Source organism: Plectropomus leopardus, chromosome 18 (assembly GCF_026936395.1).
Source record: "Plectropomus leopardus strain MGB_pleo_1.0 chromosome 18, ASM2693639v1, whole genome shotgun sequence".
Lineage (NCBI taxonomy): Eukaryota > Metazoa > Chordata > Actinopteri > Perciformes > Serranidae > Plectropomus > Plectropomus leopardus.
This window is the reverse complement of record NC_142193.1, coordinates 9,854,072-9,879,374: the sequence shown is the minus strand read 5'-3', so window position 1 is coordinate 9,879,374 and position 25,303 is coordinate 9,854,072. Positions and strand designations below refer to the sequence as shown.

General features: G+C 41.7%; 1 protein-coding gene across 1 annotated transcript; it reads left to right on the top strand.

Annotated features, from left to right (window-relative positions):
* Positions 1-1,374: 1,374 nt before the first annotated feature.
* LOC121957166 (neurexophilin-1) lies at positions 1,375-24,930 on the top strand. The gene is made up of 2 exons (XM_042505690.2): positions 1,375-1,938; positions 18,321-24,930. Exons 1-2 carry the CDS (start codon positions 1,882-1,884, stop codon positions 19,092-19,094), a joined length of 831 nt encoding a protein of 276 aa, XP_042361624.1. The 5' UTR covers positions 1,375-1,881; the 3' UTR covers positions 19,095-24,930.
* Positions 24,931-25,303: the final 373 nt, after the last annotated feature.

Genomic DNA, 25,303 nt, shown 5'->3' with positions numbered 1-25,303 from the left:
ACCCTGGGCAACTGAAGAGGCTGGTTCGCATTATACAGAGACACGTTTAGCTTCTGAAATAATCTAATAAAAAAAAAGGCAAGAAAGAGGGAGAAAGACATCAAGCAACCTCCTAAGTCGATGAGCTCATTCCCATCTTTCATCAGCATCTCCTGCATCATAATGAGCAGTGGATGTGTATGTGTGCACACAGTAAGATGGGTGGGAGACAACAGTCGTCCTGAAGACTCCCCTGCAGCCAAATTCTTTGATGTCTCAGTAACACTTTGACATCTCCCCTGGTGACCCCCTTCAGCTCTGACCTTGCACCTTCAGGGGTCAGATCCCTCAGCATTAGGCCTGTCGAGCCAATTAACCCCAGAAGTGAGATCAATTAACCCTTTTACACCAGTGCAAGCAGATAACACCAAATGCATTATTAGCAGGTGCAGAAAACCCCACCAGATCAAGGGGTTCCAAATGGGCTGATCCAAGACAAAATAACACAAGATAGAAGAGGCTCTGACCAGGTGGCTGGGAGATACAGAGCAGGTCTTCTTCTTGTGAGATTGAAGAGAGCTGCAGAAAAAGAGGAGCAAATGGAAAGGCTCAGCGAGATGGACAGAGGGAGTGAAACTCATCTAGGAGTCTAATTAAGCAGAAATGGAGCCGTTGGGAGCCAGGGGACCTGCGTAGTGATATCTTGCATTTCAGTCCATTAACCTGCTCCTAATGAACTGTGCGTTATTGGGGAAAGTCTTTATCAATCACACCCAACTGAGGTGACGGTCACTGGTTCATCGGCGCTCGCAGAGTACGTCGATAGTCTTCAGCAGGGGGGGCTCTGGATCACCGGCTGAGCTGTGGGGAGGACAAAACAATCTGATTGTGCATGAGGTGCGTGAGGATTAGGCATTGTGACAAATGCCTGCTGCACCTTTAACATCCTCAGAAGACACAGGAGTTGTTGTGACAAGCAAGGTGTGAAAACAGACTTTCCCAATCAATGAGATTCACCCACCTCCAGTGATGATTACACTTAATGACAGGCTTGGTGATGAGAAATGCCCACAGTGTTGTCAGTGGATTAGTGAGGAGGGCTGGGGAAAAAAGTCATATATCTATATATATATTGGTTAGGGATGGGAAAATAGAGGCAGATGCACTCATACAAGTGGAACAGATGTTTATTGTTGTGTAGCTACTGCTTATTCATTTTAATTGTTTTTTTTATTTGATTGTATGCAGAATGAATTAAGTGGATGAGATCAGAGAAAGTGGCTGAAAGAGGGAGAGGGGAGATGCTGGATAGGTGGAGAGAGATAAAGATGAGGGAGGGGGGAAGAGAGAGAAAGGGGGAGAGAGAGGGAAGAGATTCGTGGGGAGAGGCACATACAGAGAGAGAGAAAGAGAGAGGGAGAGAGAGTAGAAACTGTTAAAACGTGTGTTCGCTCTTGCCAGTCTCAGCATCGCTCAGTTTGTGCAGGAGGCTGCAGCTCCATCACTCCAGGATCTCCACTGGCACCGATGACTAGATATGCACTTCCCAGCATTCCATTCTGAGCTGGGATCTCTTTCTATCTGTTTGCATGGATGATAACAGCCTACCGCAGACTCATGGATTTCTCATACCACAACTAATTTGACTCAAACCCGGGATTGGTGGGGGGACAAAAGCAAAAGAAAAAAAAAAAAAAAAAAAAGGGGGTGACTCCAAGTGCTTTTCTTTGTGGAAGCTGCAGTTCAGCCTGCCTTGGACATGGGACCGTGCGTCAGCCGAGAGGGATCCGGTGCCGGAGGAAGAACATCTTCCTGAAGGAGGAAAAGCCCGTGTGCGGGAGTTTTTTTAAATTTCTGTTTTCTGCTACCGGGGAGGGGGAGCTGTGGGTTTTACGCGCCGGAATGATGCGTCCTAACCGCGGCTTCATCCTACTCCTCCTCAACGGAACCGCTTGTTTGGTAAGAAAAGAGTGGGAGAGGGGGAAAGTCTTTACGCATCTTGCTCCAAATCAGCTTTTTCACATCTAACACCTTGTGCCTGCGTCACGAGGTACGAAAAGGTGCCTGCACGCCAAACGCCAAAAAAAACCAACCAAAAAACAAAAAACAAAAAACAACTTACAAACTCGTGATTATAAATTGACTAAAATTGTGCGCACAAACATGTGGAAGTGAGATGACGCTGGTCAAAATGATAAATTAGCAGCCGTGCAGGTTATTTGTGTTTCATGCAGAGATGCAGGGATAATTCCCGCCTGCTGTGCTCTGTCCTCTGTTTCCACTTGTGCTGATGTCTGTGTTATTTTGCCGCTCTTATAATTATGAAGTAAATAGCATTCAGTGTGACCCTACTGGGCTCAAGTACGGCGGGTGCACTGTATTCCCAGAGGACACGTGCGGAGCGCAGCGTGCAGCCGGTGTCAGTGTGCTCTGATCTGTGCCTGCTCAGAGGATTTAAACGTATCATCCAATCTTTATCATAGAATCACCTGAAAGTGTGTAAGTGCTCAAGAAAGTGATCATTTTCAATTAAAAAAAAAAACACACGAAAAGTTGACATATGACAGGCAGGTGTGATCTTCTTTCTTTGACTTTTAGGCCAGGCAAGAAAAGAAGGTTTTCAGCAGTTTGTCATGTTTGTATGTTTTTACTTAAACACAGCTTCTGTCAGCTGCAAACAAAATTCATATGTAGGAAAGTGGGTTTACTTTACCCCACTTTAAAAAGTGAGTGTACGGATTACCTTAAAATTTTAAGTTGACTGAATTTGACAAGACAAGTTGAGGTAATTTTGTAATGTTTTAACCAGACCAGACATATTTGATTTTATTTGATTTACTACAAACAATTGCAACATAAGGTTCTAGGGTAATAGTCGTGAGTGTAGGACAGACCCTACAGTAACAGGATGGAGTACTTTTCATGCCAAAGATCTACAGAAAGATGAGACAAGCAGCTCTTTTTTAATAAAGTCTTTATCCTGAGGACTCTCACCTTCATGTCAGATATGATTAAACACAGAATTTACACTGTGGCTGGTGAGATAACTTTGAACTGCAGTGAAAAATCTCATTAGAATCTCTGTTCTTTAATTGAGCCAACTAATAATAAATGAAGTACTACTACAAACCTCCAGTATATATAAGTAAACCATGATACCATTCCCAAGGACCCTCGCTGACCTATAACACCAGATGTGTAAACACGAAGCGTTTCCGCAACTTTAATGAATACCTTCAACATTACATAACCACACTATCAAAATTTGGATCACCCACTCCTCTTTCATCTACGCTCACAGATTTATTAAAAAGCAGCCTTTAATGAGAAATCAGCTCTTGATTCACATGAGAAAACTTGAACACCCTTTTGCTCGGAAACCCCTGGGCTGAGTTTCACAGGCCCAGGAAATGAGCAAGCTCCAAAAAACACATCAGTGCGGTGGAAATATTCAAGTGAGCGCTTGTTTGGTGCACCCGTTTGTGTCGGCATCCCTTCAAGGATGACCTTGTCGTTTTCATTTTAACGTATTATTCAGGTGCTTGCCGAGAAATAATGGCCCTTTTGGTGATTTGAGGGTCTAACAGTAAGGGGGTTGTGAAAGACTAAACACACACAGATTTATTTAGTTTGAAACAGAGCAGATCTGAGAGAGACGAGACCACACGCTGATTTAAAATATGGGGGATGAGTGCTTTTTCAGCCGTTGTATAACGAGATACAAGAGTGCGGGATAATAGGCTTAACGCTCACTCTTGTGTTGTCTTGGTTCTGGGAGCATTTTTTTGTGAGCTGCAGGGCTACAGCCTATTGTACCCCAAAAGGTCTGTGGCTAATGATAATGAAATTAACCGGGGCCCTTTTCTCCCTCTCCAGACCATGTATCTATGAAAAACGTACATGACATCCCTCAGCAGGAGATCTGGGCTAATTCATTAGCTCCCCTAACATTGATAAATTATGGGGGAATTAATAAATTAAGTAACTTTTTATTATGCTACAGAGCAGTGATTAATACTCATATAAGCCTACTATGCATTAAAATTAGATTTGGATGATTTTCTGTTGTAATAGCTCCGCAATTCTCAGAGAGGGTTTTAGGTCTCGAGGGGCCTTTTGCAAATGACTGCTAATACAGACGACTATTAACACAAGGTGCCACTCTGGTTGTTGTTTATGTGATGAATGATGTGTTTCAAATGTTAATTATTCTCTGTATTTGAATTGAAGGGTTATGAATAATATAAAACCATCTCACTTGTATAATTGACTGCTTGAGAAATTGTGTTTATTTTTGGCAGCGGTTCGAGTTATTTTTCTTCTGTGATGCTCGACAGACTGACTGGGTTCATTTCAGTGAATGAAGTGGCTGATGTGCACATATCAGGAGAATAATCTGTGGCGTATTATGGAGCGTAATTTCATATTTAGTGTCTTTTCATTGTCCTTGTAATTAGTGGTCAGTTGTTGGTTAAGCGTGTTAGGTTAACCATGATGTTAACTAAAGCTGCAACTAACAGTTATTTTCATTACTAATTTATCTGCTATTTTTCCATGATTAATCGATTAGTTGTTCAACAAAACGTCAAAAAATGTAAATAATCACTCTTTAGCAAAAGCAGCAAAAGTTTCATATTTGAGAAACTGAAGCCGTCAAATGTGTGTGGTTTTTGCTCAAGAAATGACTTAAATGATTATTCAATTATCAAAATAGTTGCTGATAAGCTGTAACTGACATTTCTATTAACTTCATTATCATTAATTTTCTCTTTACATGATTAATCAATTAATCGCTTACTTGACAAATTGTCAAAAAAGTAAAGAGTGCTCTGCAGCAAAAGCAGCAAAAGCCTCACATTTAAGACATGTTTGGGGTATATGCTCAAAAAATGACTTAAATTATTCATTGATTATAAAAAATGGTTCCTGTTAAGCAGGGCTGCAACTACTGTAACGGTTGTTTTCATTACTGATCAATCTGTTCTTACTTTTCTGATTAATCGATTAATCATTTGATCGACAAAACATTGAAAAAAAGCTCATCAGCAAAAGCTGCAAAGTTCTATATTTAAAAAGCTCGAACTATCAAATGGATGTGATTTTTTATGAAGTGGTTACTTTTATTGTCGATCGATCTGTTGATCATTTTCTCGATTAATGGATGTGTTGTTTGGTTGAGCAAACCATTTAATCAAATAGTTGTTTGGTCTATAAAATGGTGAAAATGGTGAAAGATGATGTCCTCAGCTGTCTTATTTTGTCTACAGCCCAAAAAATATTCATTTACTGTCACAGAGGAGTAAAGAAACCAGAAAATATCCACAGCCAGACTCAGAATTTTGCCATCTTTCTTATAAAGTTACTCATACCGAATAATCACTCATCAAATTGTTGGCGATTAATTTAACGGTTAACAATTAAAAGATTAATAGTTGCAGCTCTTCTGACCAGTCTGTCATCTGACTATTTATTTTAGTGTTTATGTGAAAGTTACAGTCTCTGTAAGGACATAATTCATCACTAAACAGATGTAGCAGATGCGAGCGCCGAGGAGAGACAGGTGGCTCTAGACGATAAGTTGACACACTGAAAATACACAGAGCAGGTACAGAGCAGTGATGGAGGAAGTGAGAAGAGGTGTAGAGAAAAGGCTAAAAAAAAGAATAAGTTAAACAGCTGCCTTTAGAGGTTTACACACCTCATTGACAGTCATGGCAGACTCTTTCCTCCCTTTGCACAAAAGCATCCAAAGAAAATACACTTAATCCACATATAATTACAACTGCAGCAGTGTGGCTGAACTGCGGTTGACAATCCGAATCCCCAGACCAGCCGGTGAAATCTGGGAAGAGATAAGGTCAACAATCTGAATAACTACAAGCAGAAGAAAGAAGTGCAACAGAACAGGGCGTTGAACTTGTCTGCCCTGGTGAACCACAGACTCTCTCTGCCCTGCAATCACCCTAAAATCATTCCACTTAGATGTAAATTTTTGCTCAAAATACCAGGTCATTTCAAATAGGTTTGAAACATAATTAAAAATTCACTCAACACTGAGACATAAACGTGTTTGTTCAAAACACACCCACAAAGGAGCTTATTAATTGAGGAATTCTGACCTTGCACGTGCTATAACCTTCATGTGGTAAAGATCGGCAGAGATGGGGGAGCTCATGTGTTCTCACATTGAGCTTGCAGCTGCTCTTTCACACAGGAATTTTTCTGGAAGGGATGAGCCCTCAGGTAGCCTCCTCTGTGGCCATGAGAGACAGGACGGCTTTATACTCCCTCTGATTGCTTTCAGTGCAGACGCAGACGCTGACCATCGTGCTTGATAGCTGAATTTCACCTCTGTAGCCCTGCACAGAATGTCACTTTTTTGCAGATTGGATTTCTCTGGAGACATTCATACATATTCCAAGGTTTCTGTGCTTGGAGGTAATTTGAAAATATAAAGAAAGCATGACACTTGTATGAATTCGTAAATAGGTATCTAGTGCTACAGTATTCAGTTTCCCACTTTCAAATTTCTACCATCACCCTCTATTCGACTTTGCCGTCAGCAAAGAAACTTATTTAAGACGGCACGTCAATTAAAAAACAAATTATGTTCTTACATTGAGAGCTTCACAGAGCCACAATCCCTTTCATGACAAAGACGGGATTGTGATTAGGCTGCACAGAGTGCACCACAGCAAGGGGACACTTGAATCATAACATAACAGTAACACAACTGAGACAACAAAATGCATGACAATCTGAGCAAAACTGTTTGCCCGCAACTCAACCAGACAGCTTGGTGCAACAATGCAAAAACACACACTGTGCAAACATGAGTATTTGTGTGTAAGATTAAAAAGCAGAGTCTGCTTGGCGTTAATTCTAACCACATCAGACTCCTCTCTCCATTTTGGCCTGTCACAAAGTCTTAGATTCATGCTTCTTAGATACCTGTCCTCCTCACAGGGTCGCTGACCTTGTCCACCCAGATACATCCCCGGCTAAGCAGAAATACCACTCTAATCCCGAGAAAACAAATAGAAAAAAACTCAACGTCTGATAAAGCATATATAGCACACACAGACACAAATGTGAGACAGCAGCAGCAGGATGAATACTAATTTTTTTTTGTGGATGGGGGGGCTTTCTCACTCTCCTGAGTCTTCCTTTTTGCTATCACTGTTGCAATCTGTATGTCAGAGCTCATAAGCTTCACCTCACATCCCACACACACGCAGGAAACACAAAACCCATTCATAATTGTCAAATTTCTATCATAAAGGAGGGTTCGGCTGTAGAGGCACAGTGAAAGCAGACACAACAGTTTATTGTGCCCATGACATCTGTAGCGTACTTGATAAACATGAGGGGATGATGTGAGAGGGACAATTATCAGGTCGTGACATCTGCATCATCAGTAGCACGATAATGTGCACTCCTCATGTTTGCCATCGTTAGAATGATTGCAGTATAGCCTGGGTGAGCACACACAACTCATGAAACTATAAGAAACATCTTCTGTAAATGCAGAAGGTGTTTCTTATAGTTTCATCTTGTCGATTCCCATTTACAAAGCAGTAATGATTACTTAATTGAACAACTGGTCAAAAATATTTTTTCAAGCAAATATGGACATTTGCAGCTTCCAGCTTCTCAAAATGTGAAGATTTGCAGTTTCTCTAAAACAAAGAGTTGATTTTCACAATGAAATGTCAGATTTAGAAGCCAGCTGCTTGTGTTGTTTGTATTGTGGATCTAAATTTATAAAAGGAGTTGGTTTGCACAGATAACTGCACGATTGTTGTTTTTTTCCCTTTAATGTGATTTGTGTTCTTGAAGCCATAAAATCGGCCTTTTTTGACTCTACCGGCACATCTAGTTGCATCTGTATGATTCGTTCCTTCTGCTTTAAACTAATTTGCTCTGACTTTTCACATCAATTTTTTAAATTTTTCAAATAAATATTCCAACAATGAGCAATCACAAAAACAACATACAAAGATGAAGAAGTGCTAAATGGCGACCGGAGTGATAATGGACAACCTCTGCAGCTCATAGCTTGTGCTGTAAAACAGCTTGAGTTATGCACAACCACAGTGAGAGTGAACCCAGAGGTGCACCTCTTTTCCCCTGACCACCCACTGAGGAAGCCAGCAGGGGGACCGCCTGTCCTTCCCCTCCGCTCCTCCTCCTCCTCCTCCTCCTCCCTCAGGCTCCCAGTAGCCCCATAGCCGAGAGAGACAGAGAGAGAGGCCAAGAGAGACGGACAGAGAGAACGTACGCTCCCTGACACACTGACAGCCCTTCATAGTGAAGCGGCAAGCTGTCCTGAGACAGAATACGTTGTCTGCTCAAAAGCAGCACAATTTATTGTGGCATTGCTCTCTGGGAGACTGCAGGGGAGACAGAGCAGATCCTGGAAGAAAAAAATCTGTAGGTTTGTCTGCTGGTTCGGATAGTGAAGGGTGGATTACGGTGCACACAGCTTAAAGAAAAATGACTTGTAGCCTTGGGTGAAATGAGTGGATATAACTCCCAGGGGATCCAGATAAAATGTGCTTGACTTTCACACGCAGGAATAACTAAGGATGGGAAAATCCATAACAGACGTTTTAATTTCAGAGAGCTTCTGCTGGAACTGACAATAGTAAAAGTTGTTTTACTGCGTTGTGAAAAGTGTCAATATAGAATGGAATTTTCATCGTTTCAAGTAGGCATCCAAACAATATTAGAAAAAGCGGTGTGGGACCAGGGGACGAGGGTTTATTTGTGAGGGGAACATCAGGGTGTCAGTGCAGTTTAACACTGCAGGAAACTGAAGCTTTTTCTGATGCCGCAGGCTCCGAGGTCCATGCTGATGACCTCATCATGGCGGGACTGGAGCTGCTGGATATCACATCAGAATGAGACCGGGGAGCAAAAGCCCATTTATATTCTCTCACAATCTGTAAACAGTCTGTTCTGCGTGGATGAACATGTAGTGTGCAGTTCACCAGCATGCTGCCCAGTGACGGTACAGTGATTTTCAGGGTCAGAGTGATGCACATGTCCAGACAAGGCCCGCTGAGGGTCTTTACGGGGGTTTCCAATTAAAGTAGTGCACAGCCACAGGGATCAGGGAATTTGGCTGAGCTTGAAAGAAGACAGTTTCAAGTATAATAAATGGATAATAGGAACATTTCCTGCAGAGCAGAGATTTCTGAATTGAATTGAGAATGTATTGCTGTAGAATAAAGGACAACAATGACTAGCAATTATTGTAACCTTTATTTCTTTAGTTTGAGCATGTAGGAGACCTCTGTGGATAATTTGGCTCCCCTAAAAACCTCCCGAACAATGAATGCAGAGAGAATTCTTATAAGTAAAAGTTTCAGCTGGTTGTAATCTGCAATCCTCACTGCTGGATGCCACTAAATCCCTTTTAAAGACACAAACATTGACTCTTGATAGGAGATAGCCCAGAATGCGGTGTTATGTTCTTTGTATGGCCAAACATCCACACCCAACTTCCTCACTTCTGTAGCAGGATAATTAGAGATTCGCTGTGACGACATGACAGAAAAACAATTTTTTCCCTCACAAATTTAATGTAAAACAGGGCAAGGAATTGATATACTAATGATTGTTTTGTGGGTGAAGTGTTTCTACAAATAAAAAATGACCTCTTGCAATCAGGCGGACTATAACTGACTCATTAGAAAGATGACAGTATATTTTTCAAATGATATTTAACTTCTGATAGCAAAGAAGGTTGTTGTGTGCTCACTCGACAAGTTGTGTGAAAGTGTGTACATAAATGTTCTGATATAGTTTTGCTGTCAATGAACTTGGCCCCCTTCTACTCAAGTTCATCAAGAATTTTCTGTGTTTGTGGATTCTCTGTTCAGCGTGGAGGCATGCCAGAACAACAACGTTTTTTTTTCACAAATTGTAAGACAGGGTGAATTATTGATAAACAAATGGTCAAACTGTGGGTAAAGTATTGCTTTAACAAATAGGTTGTTTAAGAGTTCGTACACGTCCTTTCCTCTGATGACACTGTAAGGCAGTTGAAATAGACTGCAGATCACACCTGTTGTCAGGATGCGTGTCGAATGTTTCACAAGTAAGCACTTGTGATCAGATTTCACTTCCCGCTCACATTTGCTTTTATCCGTTAAAGACTGCTGCTGAAGAGAAAAAAGTTCGACTTCAGCTAAAGGAGCAGATTGCTGTGGCAGTTTGCACGTGGTCTGCAAAGCCAGGCAGATATTCAAAACAATCAGAAACCCATTCGTGTTCACCATCCAAACACATCTGGCCCACCTCTAAATGTCACTGATGAGTACCAACAGATTTTGGGTGCAAATCTGTATGTAAAGCTGTCAACTACTGGCCTTTATAGTGCTACTGTGTGTGACCAGAGTCCATTCATACAAATACACACTTTGAAATGGGTGCTGCACAGTAACACCATTGTCTTTAGATTTGACTCTTACTGAAGCAATTAAATAAACAAGAAATTCATTTGCTTTCATTGTTTTAGAATTAAAACTGGCAACTGTTCATGTATCTGTGTTTTTAAGCTCCTGGGCGGGTGTTCAAAATCCAACAGAAAGACTGCAGCATTATATCAGACAGCCCTTGATCAGATGGCAGTGAACTGAGGCTGTTTATTCCTGAACCTCCATTAGACAATTGTAGAGTCCTTCCAGCTTTTACCAGACAGGTGTGAATACTGAAGCAGCGCTTTAATCAGCTCCGCCCCATCAGTGCATGCTCTGCTCACTGTTCCCCGGGGGACAAACTGGGGAGAAACAGTCCCCTCTCCACCCTCCCTGCATTGCCAACTTGTCAATATCTTATAATGTAAAAAATCTGATAGCCAATTCAGAGCTTGGCTTCTCTCCGAGCATACAAAATAAGCCCAACTCCACGGGGACCACACAACTGAACCTGCCCAAAATGAGCTGGGAAGCGAGGGTGGAGGATGCAGACAGAAAGAACAGATTGGGAGAAGAGTTTAGAATAAAAAAGTGTTGTGTGTTTGTTCACCCGCTGCAGATCAGAGCTCCAGTGACCCCCAAGAAGAAGGAGTAAATTATTCATTAAGAGTCAAATGGCTTGTTTCTTGTGAAATTACCTTTCCCTCCCTCACCTCCTCTTGGATCTACACTAGCCAGAAGAATAATTAGTTATAAGGGCACAGCCATTTTCAGTCTTTAATCATGTAACAGAGAAGTCTCCTGCAGTGAGCATATTAGATCTGGAGACAGGGAGAGCAGACAGAGAAGAAGACGAAAAAAAAAGAATAAAGCATTGACGAACACTTAAGAAATCTGAGCTGCCTGGGTCTTTAATTAAAAATTGATGTCATATTAGAGATGAAGATTTCAACTCAACAGCCAGAGGAAAATGGAGTGCTTATTGAACTTGTCAGCTCCACAGGACCAGCACATGCTTTCAGCCCCGCTGGATAGCTCTACAGGAGGATCCTTTGTATCAATCAATCGGTTTACTTTAATCCAGATCATGCATCCATAAAAATACAATTTAAGACTCATAACACACATCAAACCACAGACATACTTCGCAGTAAGCACTTGCAGTTAAAGACTTTTGAGATTTTAAGTGTTCTTGTCATTACAAATGTGTTAAAACACTCTTGATCGTATGACCTAGACATCTAAATTAAACCAAATATAAGTTTACCTATATCCCCAGTTGCCTTTAAGCCATTGACCTACTCAGCTCTTACTGGGATACATTCTGTATATCATAGTAAAAAAGGTAATAAAAGCAATAAAAACAGCTTTTATTACATAGCAACGACAATAAAAAATAAGTAATGCTCTGCACCACAGTCTCCATTAGAGCTGCAACTAACAGTTATTTTTGTTAATCTACTGTATACTTTCTCAGTTATTTAACCCTGAAATAACTTGGGGCCAGCTATGTAAAGACTGCATGTAAATGGGAAGTGTACAGCAGTGAAACATATGTAAAATGTAATTATAGGTATGAGTCAAAATCCTGTTAAACCTGGAAAAAAGTTGTGTGCAAACTGTTGTCTATTTATACATCCAGAAGACACAAAGCAACATAAGCATTAATTGGGAGTCCTGTTTCTGGTCTCCACCAACTCCCACGGGAAATATTTGGCTTTTTAGCCACTATAAATACTTTTCTCTCTACATGTGTCTTGGCAGGTGAGTCACAGTAAGAGTGAACCAAAACAGTAAAAGTTACAGTAACAGTTACCACTATAAAATTAAAACAAAGAGCTTACGCCCCATTGAGCTGATGGGGAAGTGCACAAACAGGTGATAATTCTCTTTGGATTATTACTCATTTCATATTAAACATGGTTATTTCATCAAATGTAATTACAGAAATTACTATTTTAAAAATATATCTGCTTCAATGGATTATTTGTTTAGTCTATTTAATGTCAGTTTCCTTATGCCCAAGGTAATGTTGTAATGATACCAGAACTTTATTTGTACTGCTATTATTGAAATCTAAACTTGAAACCTCTTCCACCATCAACAACAACAAAAATTAACAAAACAAAAATAAAGAAAAATGCCTAGACACCCAAAATATGATATATTTGTCTTTATGAAATTAATTCACCTGCACAGAAAACTTGAAAAAGTCACTGAACACATTTGTAATAAGGTAAACAGTATGTACATCTTGCATTGAAAATTGGTAACTCAGTACTTTAAATACTATCAAATGTGTAATTAATGGAAATGGTATCATTTCAAACAAATGATACTGACAAAGTTTCAACAATCTAACAGCCAAATAACTTCTATTTACAATGATAAAAAACTGCAAATCCTCACATTTGACAAGATGGAACCAGAGTTTGGTGTTTTTGCCAGAAAAAAATACTTTAATGATGAATCAATGATGAAAATAGTTTTGGATTGACTAATCAATTACTGTTTCAGCTCCAGTTCCCACATTTCTAAGTAAAACATGGTCATCTGAAACACTTGTTTCACTTCCAGGAACTTAACAAGTAAAGTCTGACTGTGCAACTTCAAGTGGGAGTCTAATTTTGGAACAATATTCTTTGGTTGACACACTGGTCTGTCACCAGTCCCCCTGCGTCTGTGAAAGTTGTGGCACAGATTTCAGTTAAGTGGCTCCCTGATCTCTCTGCTGCATTATGGCAGTAGTGTGAGCTTCATTCACAGGGGGAAAGGGGTTAAAACGGTGTACCTGTCACTGTAACAGGCTGATTATTGCCTGTGGAGCTGGCAGGCTTGTGAGGATGGCTCCCCTCCTCTCGCTCCCTGCTGGGAGAGAGGCCTGGGGCCTGTGCTCACTGAGGCTGAATGACTCACAATTACCACAGCGACAGAGCCTGCAGTCACCTCCCATCCTCTCCAGCCGTTTCACTGACTCACTTAGCGCACATGACAAATGACAAAATCACCCCGAACCTCCGCCCCCTCACTAAGACCTGATTGCCCATCGCCCACACTTTGCCTACAGCACTTAAAGCTGGGATACATCTTGCCAAGCTTCATGAAACAAAACAAACTTAGTTTGAAAATCACTTGTTCTGGCCCTCCAAAGCAACATTTTGCTGTTATAATATGTAGATGCTGCATATTTTAGTCTGACCTAGCGAACAGGACACCTTTGACATTACAATGGCAGCCCTGGAAATTTGTCCTTTTTAAAACTTGACTAAACAGTTCTTTAATGTTACTACACGGGTCACTGGGAAAAAAGTGAATTATTTGTGGTGCATCATCAAAGGATGACTTTTTGGACTGTGTTTTAAATATGAAAGCAAGTAAGTTGTATGAATACCAAAAGCAGACAATGTTAGTGATCATTGTTAACAAAACAGTGGGGAGGTAGGCATGCTAAAATTCAAAAATATTCCACCAAAGTGAAGCAATGCATTAATCTTTTAGCTTTGTGAAAACAACAGTGAACTCGGGGGGGTTTCTTCTCCGTTTCAATTTGCTTACGCTGCATAAGTCAAAGTTGGAAGCGTGCTGATAGTTAAATCTTACACCTCATATACTCTCCTAGTTAAATGCAGAGTTGCGAGAGAGTTGTAGCAGTGTGCAGTTTTTCAGAATGAAGTATAAAAGTAGTGATTGTAACAATATTTGATTATGAAAAAAATGTTATGCTGCAGTATAATGTGTGACCTCTGTGACCTTAAAGATGCATTGTTGATTCTTGGGCTGGGCAATATATCAATATCATATTGACATCATGATATGAGACTAGATATTCTCTTAGATTCTGGATATCATAATATTGTAAGTGTTGTCTTTTCTTCGTCTTCAAGGCTGCATTGCAGTTAGGAGATGAAAAGCTGCTTTATTATGTGCCTTTACTCACTTAGTCATATGTTCCACATTACTGATGATTATTATCAAAAATCTAATTGCATATATATGTTGTGAAAGCACCAATAGTTCACCCTGTAATATTGTCACAATATTGATATAAAGGTATTTGTAAAAGAAAATGTGGTATTTATTTTCTCTCAGTAATAAAGATGAGAACTAGAACCATAAAGGGTTCTCCAGCTTGTCCCTATTCGTTGTAGAACTTTGTATAAAGGTTCCACCGGAAACCCTTCATATCCCTTTTTCCACTTACAAGGCACTGTTGGTAACACATCTGTAATAACAGAAGAGAAGTTTGCAGGTAAACAATGTAATCTGTGATTTTGCTATGACTGTTTACTTCCACTGTGCATAATACAACGCCCTATGTTGTAATGTTACACATTATTAATTACAATGGTTCCATTCAAAACTGGTGGAAATAAAGGCGGGTTCTCGAGATAGTACCACAGTTCCAAAAATGAAATGAAAATGAATTGCACCAGTACTTGAACCAGAGCTACTTTGGTGGAAAATGGGTATATAGGATGTTCTCCCTGGAGCCCAACATTAAGGATTTTACCTTGAACCAACTGTGAAAGGTTCCACCCAAATCACCACCAGGTTCAGCAGAGGGGGGCTTCATGAGGTTACCAAAGTAACGGGGCTGATGTGGTCTGGCACAAGCTGCAGAAATAATGGTTCACAAATATTCAGGGGGTTAGAACTGAATTCAAAGTGCCAAGTACTGGTAGACCATGTAGTATTGCATGGCAATTATGGTATGGATATCAACAATACATCTACATTTGAACTGAATTAAAACCAATTTCTAACATGTAAAAAAGGAAAGGAAAGAATGAACTTGTAAACATACACAAACATACAGACATATCTGAAAAGTATTTGGAAGAAATGCAAACGTACATTTAAAAAATACCACATGAAACACGGGCAAACATTTGAATATTTCAGGCTGAGAATGCTTTAATAGCGATGTTTTCAGACAATACCTAAAGAACTCTTTCTTCCAAAACATGTTCTTCGGATGAAAAAGGTTCCTAATGGAATGGCTTATACACCTGCCGCGTTTATTGTGCCCCCAAATCTATTATCTTTGATGTAGACCTGCAGACAATTCTCTCAAAAGCGAGTAATGCTATGAAGGCACACAAGTGCTCCCAAGCTTTGTTTATCTCGGGGTGCAGTGAGTGAACCCTAAACAAAGTTCAATCTATGTCTTGAAAAGAGTTTGAAGAACCCTTTCTTCAAATAAACCAATCAGGATGAATGCTTTTGCAACTCTTAATTCTGAGAGTATACCTTCCAGCCCTAACTAACCAGATCTCAGGGGGTTTGATGACATGCAAATGGTATGTAAAAACAGTACTGCAGAACATTTACCTGCAGAGATGGAACCACACTAGTATTTAAAGATATCCTGGTGGTGTGGAAGACCACACAGCATGTGTTCTCTCACTGCAGTAATAATTGCAGCTCTGGCTCAGTTTTTTTCTTCTTTTCTTCAGAGCCATATTAAGCTCATTTTAACATTTGTCTTTGACAATGATGCTGCACACTGAATCTGACACCTCCAGCAGTGCCAGACACTTAAATCTTCTGTTCAACAACAGCACAATTCTCACTTCATCTCCCCTTCTGCAGCCGGGTCTCCCAGGCTTTCTAATGAACGCTGTGCGAGAGAGGGAGCAATGCCTTGCTCAATGTGTAAACTACGGCAAAGCGTTCTGCAATATGTTTTCACTCAGATATGAATGATGGCACCATCAGAGAGTCCCTCTCCACAAGTGGTGGCATTGGTAAAATGATCAGGATCTTTAAAGCAAGGGGACAGTTTTATAGAAATCAAGACTGACATATTTTTCAAGAACCCTAAAGGGCCGTTTTGTAGGACACCGCAGGGGCTCTTAAGTGCTATCTGGGGAGGCAGGCAGAGTGCTACCCTCTGTGCCCAGCAGCCACCAGCTCATTGAAGAGGAGAAATCAAACACAAACTAGTCCTTCAGTAGGAGCTGTGGGGAACGGTGTATTTGTCATCAAAGTCAATCTGTGCCAGCCTGAAAAAACAAAGATACATCTGAAGAGATTAAAATCAATACGTCTTCAGCTCCTCCAAATTTTTTGTCCAATATTAATGAGTTTCTCGAAGATGCTATCAGAACTATCTGAGTCGAGAGGAAGGAGTCCTTGTCAGGGCAGTTACTGGCCCCCGTAGGGAGGCTGAGCGGCAGTGTTGCGTAGCAGCAGACAGGTAACAAGAGGAGAGGGCGTCTGGCCCGTCTGGCCTCCGCACACCCCTGTGGTAACAGGGCCATATTAGAGGAAAAAGGGGGAGTCCTTTCATGTGCGTCCAAACACCAGACCACAATCACATCAGCGGGAATCCTCGCAAGGCAGTTGAAATGCGATACACGTTGTTATGAAAGGAAATACATGTTTTCAGAGAGACAGAAAATCAATATCACTGACTGACTGCGGTGCAAGTGAACAAATCTGAGCGAGCTTGAAAAACCTGCATAAAAATGGAATAAAAATGAGTCAGACTTAATAATCCTGACTAAGCCTGTATAAGGAAGCCCTGGCAGTCAAGACAGTAGATGGATCAGAGCACAGACAGGAATGCATGCATTATGCATCATTGTAAAATCTCTCCGGGTAGAGCGCACACACACAAACTTATCCTGCATTTGCATCACTTATTGTTCACGTTTACAACTCAAAATTCACAAACGCCGCGTGTGTGTGTTCTCCGCCGCCAAATCTGAAGGACACAGTAATGCTGGTGACTTCCATTGGACAGCAGCAACCTGTTAATAGATCATTACCGTTGAATAATTATCCATTCCTTTGCTCTCACATTCACACACTGTCCACAAAGCTACTGCTGAGCACAGCAGCACTATCTTATCTCCCTCACTCCTCTTTCCCTCCCCTCCGTTGATGTTAACATCTGACAGCTTTGTGTGTGCGCCGATACAGATTTTTTTCTTTAATTAAAACACTGGAAGTCTTAATTGGACATTACACTTTATTCTCTGCCCCCCCCACCCCCCCACCCCCCACCCCCACCCCACCCAGCTCCCTTCCTCAAACACTTTGATCCTCAGACCGAATCTTTCGAGGCAATAATAGTTTCCCCTGTTCTCAGACTCAGACCGCAGTGCTTAAGAAGCAAAAAGCTCACTTTAAAACAGTGAACACAGCTTAGTTGACTCTCCGCTTTGAGTTTCTCCCTTTAAGATTTTATATATGAACAATTTCTCTCCAATTAGATAATCTTCAAGTGACCTTTTTCCGAGTTAGCTCCAGTGAAAATGAGATGAAACATTAAAATAGAACTCTGGATGATGCTGTGTTAATGTAGAAATGAGTGTTTCAGCTCCTTTCTTGGTGCACCCAGACACTTTATAAGTGCATAAATCAACCTCCAACCTCTGTTGTCAGAGAAACAACTTGTGAAAGCATTTCTTAATGACAGTGCTTTATTGTTTTATAGGATTATAGACTTTGTAGAAAATTGTCCACCCTCAGAAGTATTGATTAAACTGCCCACAGGAGTAACACGCTTTGTGTGAATTCAGTTTTGGTGTGGATTTTCTGTTTGAATCTGTTCTTTGATCCCTCTGGCCTCCACTAGCTCGGCAGAGGCATACGAGCCCATTACTAGGGAGCTTAGGGAATTACATCGGCTCTGCGAAAACTACACATAAAGAAGTATTTTCTCTCACGGCTGGGGTAAACACAAGAATGTAATAATAGCAATACCTGCAAAAATTCAACCATTTATTTTTATATATAACATTGATAGAATGTCACAGTGACTACCACTAGAGGTATGAACGGTAAATTAAGTATCGATTAAGCCTTTAATTTGTTTTCTGTCCACGTTTCTTTCTACGTTGCTCATAACTGCCAACTTTTCTTTCTCTATTTTCTCCCTTGATCCCCACCTCCACCTCTTCTCTGCAGGTGGCCCTGGGTCAAGAAGACGACTCCTCCAGCCCCAAGAGCTCTTCAGACGACTCCTCCAAGACGGTGGGCCTCCTGAGCGGGCAGGCTCCCCTCTCGCCCCTGAGCCGCTGGATGCTTCACAGTAAGAGCAGAGCTGCTAACACCACCTCCCTGGAGCTGCCCTACCGCTCTCCGGTCCCTTTCTCCAAACAGGAGTTTTCGAAACAGGAGTTCTGGGAGATGTTGGGCAGCGACCTGCTCAAACCTGACGCCTCCAGCTCCAGGGTCAAACGGCGGCCCATTGTTAAAACCGGCAAGTTCAAGAAGATGTTCGGCTGGGGCGACTTCTATTCCAATATCAAGACGGTGAGGCTTAACCTGCTGATCACCGGCAAAATCGTGGACCACGGTAACGGCACCTTCAGCGTCTATTTCCGCCACAACTCCACAGGTCAGGGCAACATCTCAGTCAGCCTGGTGCCACCTGTCAAGGCAGTGGAGTTTGACCTGGAGCGCCAGAGCGTGGTCTACCCAAAGGACTCAAAGATCTTCAACTGTCGCGTGGACTATGAGAAGGTGGATCGCAGCAAGCGCACCTCGCTGTGCAACTACGACCCATCCAAGACCTGCTTCCAGGAGCAGATTCAGAGCCACGTGTCCTGGATTTGCTCCAAGCCTTTCAAGGTCATCTGTATCTACATTTCCTTCTACAGTACGGACTACCGCCTGGTCCAGAAGGTTTGCCCGGACTACAACTACCATAACGAGATGCCCTACCTGCCCTCGGGCTAGAAGACTTGTAGGGGGGAGGAGAGGTGGGAGGGGAGAGGAAAAGGGGGGTGAGTAGGAGTGACTGTGACACACGAGGAAGAAACCAGGGCTGTGAATCGTCCTTAATGCCATTGTGGCACCTTAAAAAAAACCCTTCTCTCTGTAGCCTGACTATTCTAAGATGTAAAAACATATATGCAAAACAAAACTACAGTATGCAGATAATGAGGCATTTGGAATGCATAACTGCAGCATTCATTAACTGGACTGGTAGTGAAAATCAAACACGCACATTCTTACCTCAACCCAGTTTCTAAATGCCAACTTCTCGCCAGCTAATTCTCTCCTCCATTAAGTCATCTGTGAATGTTGTCTGAATGTCCTTTTAATCACCCTTTACTGTATTGCTCTTTTGCAAAGTCACAAGGCAGCATTTTCAGTGAAAGCAAGCTTTTAAGGCCGTGATACGATTCACTGGAGAGTTGTATACAAATCCAGACTTTATTACAAACATCATACAGTGTTTAATATCGCGCTGTAAATGATTAAAAAGTTACCAGAGGGAACACAAAGCGTTGTTTTTCTCACAAAGAGCAGATGAATGTAAAGTGGAACCGACCACGGTATCATTTAGGTTACACTTTTTTAAAGGGCATCCTTTTTTTATCTGAACTTTAAGTCCATCCTTAAACAAAGTTCCTGTCCTCACATGTTAGCATCCCACATTGTGTCGTTTGCAGCCTGCCAAATCTAATCACAATATATCTCTCCATTATGTCACCTCTGTTTCAATAAAAGAGGGAAAAGAGGGGGAGAAAAAATAATAAAATTTGCAAGAAAAAGCAATTGCTCAACAAAGATTCAGGGCCAGGGCTTAAGACGAGTTCAGTGCGAGGGAAATAACTAGATTCTGCATTGAGATAGAATTGGCCCTCTACACTTAAGAGAGAGAGAGAGGGAGGGAGAGAGGCAGGGGAGGAAGAGAGGGAGAGACTCAGTGAGCTGTTTTAATTAAAGTGGAGAAGGAGACTTAGAGTATGCAGCTCCTTCTATTGTCCCCTCTGTATGAAAAAGATTACATTTTGTTGCCGTCAGGATTCCTGATTTCACGCCTTGATAACTTTGACTGTGTGAGGCAGATTGCTCTCTCCCGACAAATACTGCGCTCACTAAAGTCGGCCCGTTATCTTGAATAAATGAAAATATTATCATAATAATTACATATAATTTAATCTCCTTTAGAACTAATTAAGGTTTCAACGAGAGGGCGAAATGTATTCCTAAAAATCAAGTCAGCGGGTAGGAGGATAAGAGGACGTTCACGGGAATGGTTTTTCGCGTGGAGCCGGCAGCCAAAGCTCAGCCCAGAGTTAACTGCTCTCATTAAGATAAATTGCCACTGGCTTGCCCGTCTCATGTTTCTCTCACAAACAATATCAGTAAAGATGAGTGCACAGTGGAGCCATGAATTAGGTAGCCTGATATTTTGTTAGGGGGAGGTTAGCGTTAACCCTGCTCATGAGGGCACAATGACTTTACAGTGAACGGTCACAGTGCAGGTGTGAAGAGTCATTAAACGGTAGCTGTTTTAATGTGCACTGATATCAGGGATTTAACCGAGATCTGTACATGCTTGGCTGGAACTGCGCAGCGATGTCCCAGGTGGACTGACGCAGCAGTGAACAGTCTCAATGAAGCGATGCTCCTGTGGAGGGGGGGGCGTAGCATGAGGCCAGACATAAATGTACCTCTGCGGCTGCTCTGTGTGAGAGTGAGAAGCAGGAGTTGGAGGGAAAACACAGCGATAGGGCTAAAGATAGCAACAAAGACCTGCACATCAAAGCTTTTTTAATTCACTCTTAAAGAGGGGGGTAGCTCCTCTCCATATGTGACCTAATCAACTTGTGGCACAGAGCAAATGGCAGCGAGCATGTCTGCAGGGGACACACAGCTCCACCACCCACAGCGCTGATTAAGTCTGTTCATCTGGCCGACATCAAACCTTTTCTTCCTCCTGCACGTGAATGTGTTATCTGAACAGATATTACATGTATGCATCAATATATATTGACAACACACCTATCTCTATCTCTTACTGTAAAAATCTCATTATCAAGAATCCTCACAGAGGGGATTTTACTTAAAAGGATACCATCAATCAGAGTGCCAATTACTGTATGAGAAAGCTTGTAGGAATGGATTCTAATTTCTGCCACATCACAATAAGTATTTAGGCTGTTCACATACACTGTTAGTACTGTAGACTGTATTTAAAGATGGATGATATGACTGCCAAAGGGAGTTAAAAAGAGAAGTCACAGCATCATATTGTGTCATATCATTGGGGAACAACACGTGCAGTAAAATCTGGCATGCACTTTTTGAAGGGCTCGATGGCTGAAGCATTATCATAGAACATAGGATGGATTGATTCATATTACTGAGGCCCCACAGTCCAAAATATATTTAGAAAGACGTGGGGGAAAGTACAGTTCAATGATTACCATCAAGATCCTTAATAAAAGACCACAAAAAGATGCTTTCTATATGAAAATGTTCTATACTGTTGTATATTGGCTGCCATTCATTTGAGCAAACCCAAAAAGTTCTGTCAGGTCCTTCGCAACCAGAGAGCACATGAGTGGACATTGTCCCTTTATTTACAGCAACATCCGCCATAACCAACATTGCAGCCCAAGGTACATAGTACGTGTGTCATAGCCCATAACTTCCATAGTGTCAAGAGCATGTCCAAGCCTCCTTTGAATAGCCTTGATGACTGCTTCCCCAGAATGAAGTCAAAACATTTCCCCCTGGTGTCTGGCTGTCGCACTTTCATAAACCCTGCCCCCAACATGTTAGCGAATAGGACATCGGCCAAACCACAATCTCAAAAGTGCATGTCAAATACATTTTTTCCAAAGATGGTTTCTGTCATTTTAGGTAGTTCCTACGTTTGTGCAAGTGTATGTTCTTCTGACAAGTTGGGTTAAAACTAGTAAATGAATGTAAACAAAAAGGAACGGGGAATTAGGTCATGATTGACAGCTGTGTGTGCCTTTTAGCACCCTTGCGATCAAAGGCGCTGCCCGAAATTGGTGTATGGGCGTAAACTAGATACCCTGGATATCGCTGCTGGGCAAACTCTGGCTCCAAATAATGTCAAAGTTGGCAGGAGTCATAATTTTTGACTTCATTTCTGTGCAGTTGGAGTACGTGGAGATGCATCATCCATCTTTATATACAGTGTATGGTTTGTATTTATATCTTCAAAAAGTAACGTACTATAATTCATGTATAACCAATGTAATTGTGAGCCAGGAGGCAATGATCATGTGATGCGCTGTAGGTGATCATCTGTTGTATGACAGGAGCAATGGAGGAAGTCGGGTCACGTAGTATTAAGAGCAACAGAAAGTCCAGTTCGCACAGGTCTAGTATTACCAGCAGACATCATTTGATTCAGAAATTACACTACATGTTTATATTTTGTGAGGCGCATTTGCAAGGGATAAGTGAAGGCTGTATTTTACTCAAATTTACGATGCACAGTAATTTGTAACTCTACTCTACACAACACATAAACAATACACAGCACCATGATCAGTGACATACAGTGTTAAACAAACCTAACCAATTCCACCACAAACTGTCACGTCATCAATCTCATATCATATCATCTTTGGAGATTTTGCTCTATTGACGCATTGCTCTTTCTGCCAAAAACTGTTAAAACTGTTTCATTTATCATTGCCAACACAGTCTCCATAATTCCTGACAGGGAAAGAGGCACACAAAAAAACCCCCCAAAAACCAAAACAAAACAAAAACCTAAATACAGCCCTAAATCATTGAGATGCTGATTCAAATACAAATAAATGACCCCTGTGTTTGCTAAAATATGGCAGGTAATTTAAGGTAGAATTTGGACTTGATAAGTTATGGACATTGCAGATTTGCACTTGATTAAGGTCACAGACAACCTTTGCAATTATTACAAAATCCTAAAAAGTCCTATGAAAAGTCCTACCTAAAAAGTAATACTAGACAATTCAAATAAGGCTTAAGTCCACCTATGGAGATGGTTAGGGTATGTTCAGGTCAAACAAACACAGGATTTTCATCCAGAAAACTGGGGTTTGAGTTCCATGTAAAGCCAAAATTCAATTATTTTAAGTTATATACGTATGACATAATCTGCATCATGTGACTATGCCCAGCCATGATTCTTCTCCAACATGAGCCAGGAGGGGCACTAATACATAAGATATCATAGCAACAGCTTTATGAGGATACTTTGAGCTGTTTATGCAGTATTTATTTGAAAGCAGAGTCCCAGTGGAACATGCAATATAGATGTAGGTCCTGTCTGCAGGATAAAATACTGAGCTTGTAAAATGCACATCAACCAGCATGAATGAACCACTGCCTCTCGCTCTGTTCATTCATTCCTTCATCCTCCAGCTCTCTCTGCACCCTTTTCCCCTCCAGACGTCTGCATGTTCCTCAGCCATATGTCCCGCCGTCTTCACGCTGTTGTCCTCTCCCTGTGTGTGACCCGCCTGACTGGCCCGAGCCCCCCATCCCCTCTCTACCTCCCTTACCCTGGCGTTGAACCCTGCTGTGGGTAGTTCCTCACCGCTGCCCCACCCGCCCTTGTGCGCACAGCGCTGAGCTGAGCTGGCTAATCTCTGTGAGCTTAATGTCGAGCCAACTGAACATCAGCAGTGAGAACTCCCCTCTCTCCTTCTCTATCTATCTGTTTCTCTCTTTATCTATATCCCATCAAACAAATGCGTGTGCACACACAGTCTTAAGATGTGCTGGTTTAGGTATTTTCCTCTCTCCTGTTCAAAGCATCTTACATAAGCCCCCTGGATTGTGAGGACATGATATCTCCTCGTGAGCATGCCAACGGAGTGCCCGACACAGATATGCCTCAGTAACCTCAATACTCTTCTCCCCGCCTCCCGTAGGGCGTCCGGAGAGAAGCTGGATACTCACACATGTTGGAATCAAAGCTGGGCAACATGAGCCCACTCAACACTGAACTCATGTAGACAAAAAAAAAAAAAAACACATCTTGGGCTCCATGCTGGGAAGAAGCCCCTCACTCTGCTCCTTACCGATGCTCTCAGATTTACAGCAATACTCTCACTGAGACTCCACCCTCCCCGCCTCTCCGGGGCGACTTAAAGAAAGGCTGCTGGACTGAGTTGAAGAGACAGTCATGCTGCTGTGGGATGGACGGTGTTGTTACGGCAGCAGCCTCACTGTTGACCCATCTAATGCCAACAGACATGTGGATATTTGGCCTTAGAGACTGCGACACAACACTGGTCCCCTCAGCAATGAATAGTAACAAAACACGACTGTCAAAACATAAATATACATATATAAATATATATAAAAGCTAAGAGTCCTCAGATCTGAATAAAGTTGTATTTAAATGTGGGTCATGCAGTGGAGGTCGTCTGTTTTATCTTTATGTTCCTCATGGTTTTGTTTCTTGATGTCATGTGGCTGATATACTGTACGGATGATATGATGGCATTTACTGTGGTTTTCAACATTCAAAAAAATCAATAAAGTACACAGACGTACTTAAACCATTTGGGTTGTAGAGAGAAAGACTCCAGTGTTATATCAGGTTGTGCTTCATATGTAGGAAGAGCGTGTCAACAATGCTGAAGTCTCTATTTTCTCCTATTTGCATACCCATACTGTGTGCCAACGGCAGAGAAAAAGATGTGACAAAATTTTTTGCTGAGGGCTCTTGCAGATATACATGCAGAGAGAAGGAGAAAAAGGAGCAGGGAGGAAAATGGGGTTGAGAGGGAGAGGAAGGAAATGTTTCAACTGGAATGATGCATGAACACAACTCCATCCTCTAATTAGCCTCCTCTCTCTCCCCTCCCCTTCTCCTCTCACTCTCGCTTCCTTTGTTGTGCATCTCCGTGCTCTCCGTTCATTTTAAGATGTAATTGACATTAAATTCATTCTACTTCTTAATTAAATCCCAGAAAAGTGTTAACGAGGGGATGGGTTCAAACATTCAGCTCACAACATCCCTTTAAACAAGATCGATTAAGGCATGGCTGGCGGCAAAGCCAGGCCCTCCACCCCTCCTCGACGCCCCCTTGTTCCCATAAAAGTGCTGCTTGCCTCAGGATAACCTTGCCGGAGATGATGAAAGGGAAGCAAATAAGTCAACACGGAGACAGAAGAAT

Coding starts and splice junctions, on each gene's coding strand:
- LOC121957166 (XM_042505690.2), top strand. CDS start 1,882: ATGATGCGTCCTAACCGCGGCTTCATCCTACTCCTCCTCAACGGAACC. Junction 1,939..18,320: donor TCAACGGAACCGCTTGTTTG/GTAAGAAAAGAG, acceptor TCTTCTCTGCAG/GTGGCCCTGGGTCAAGAAGA.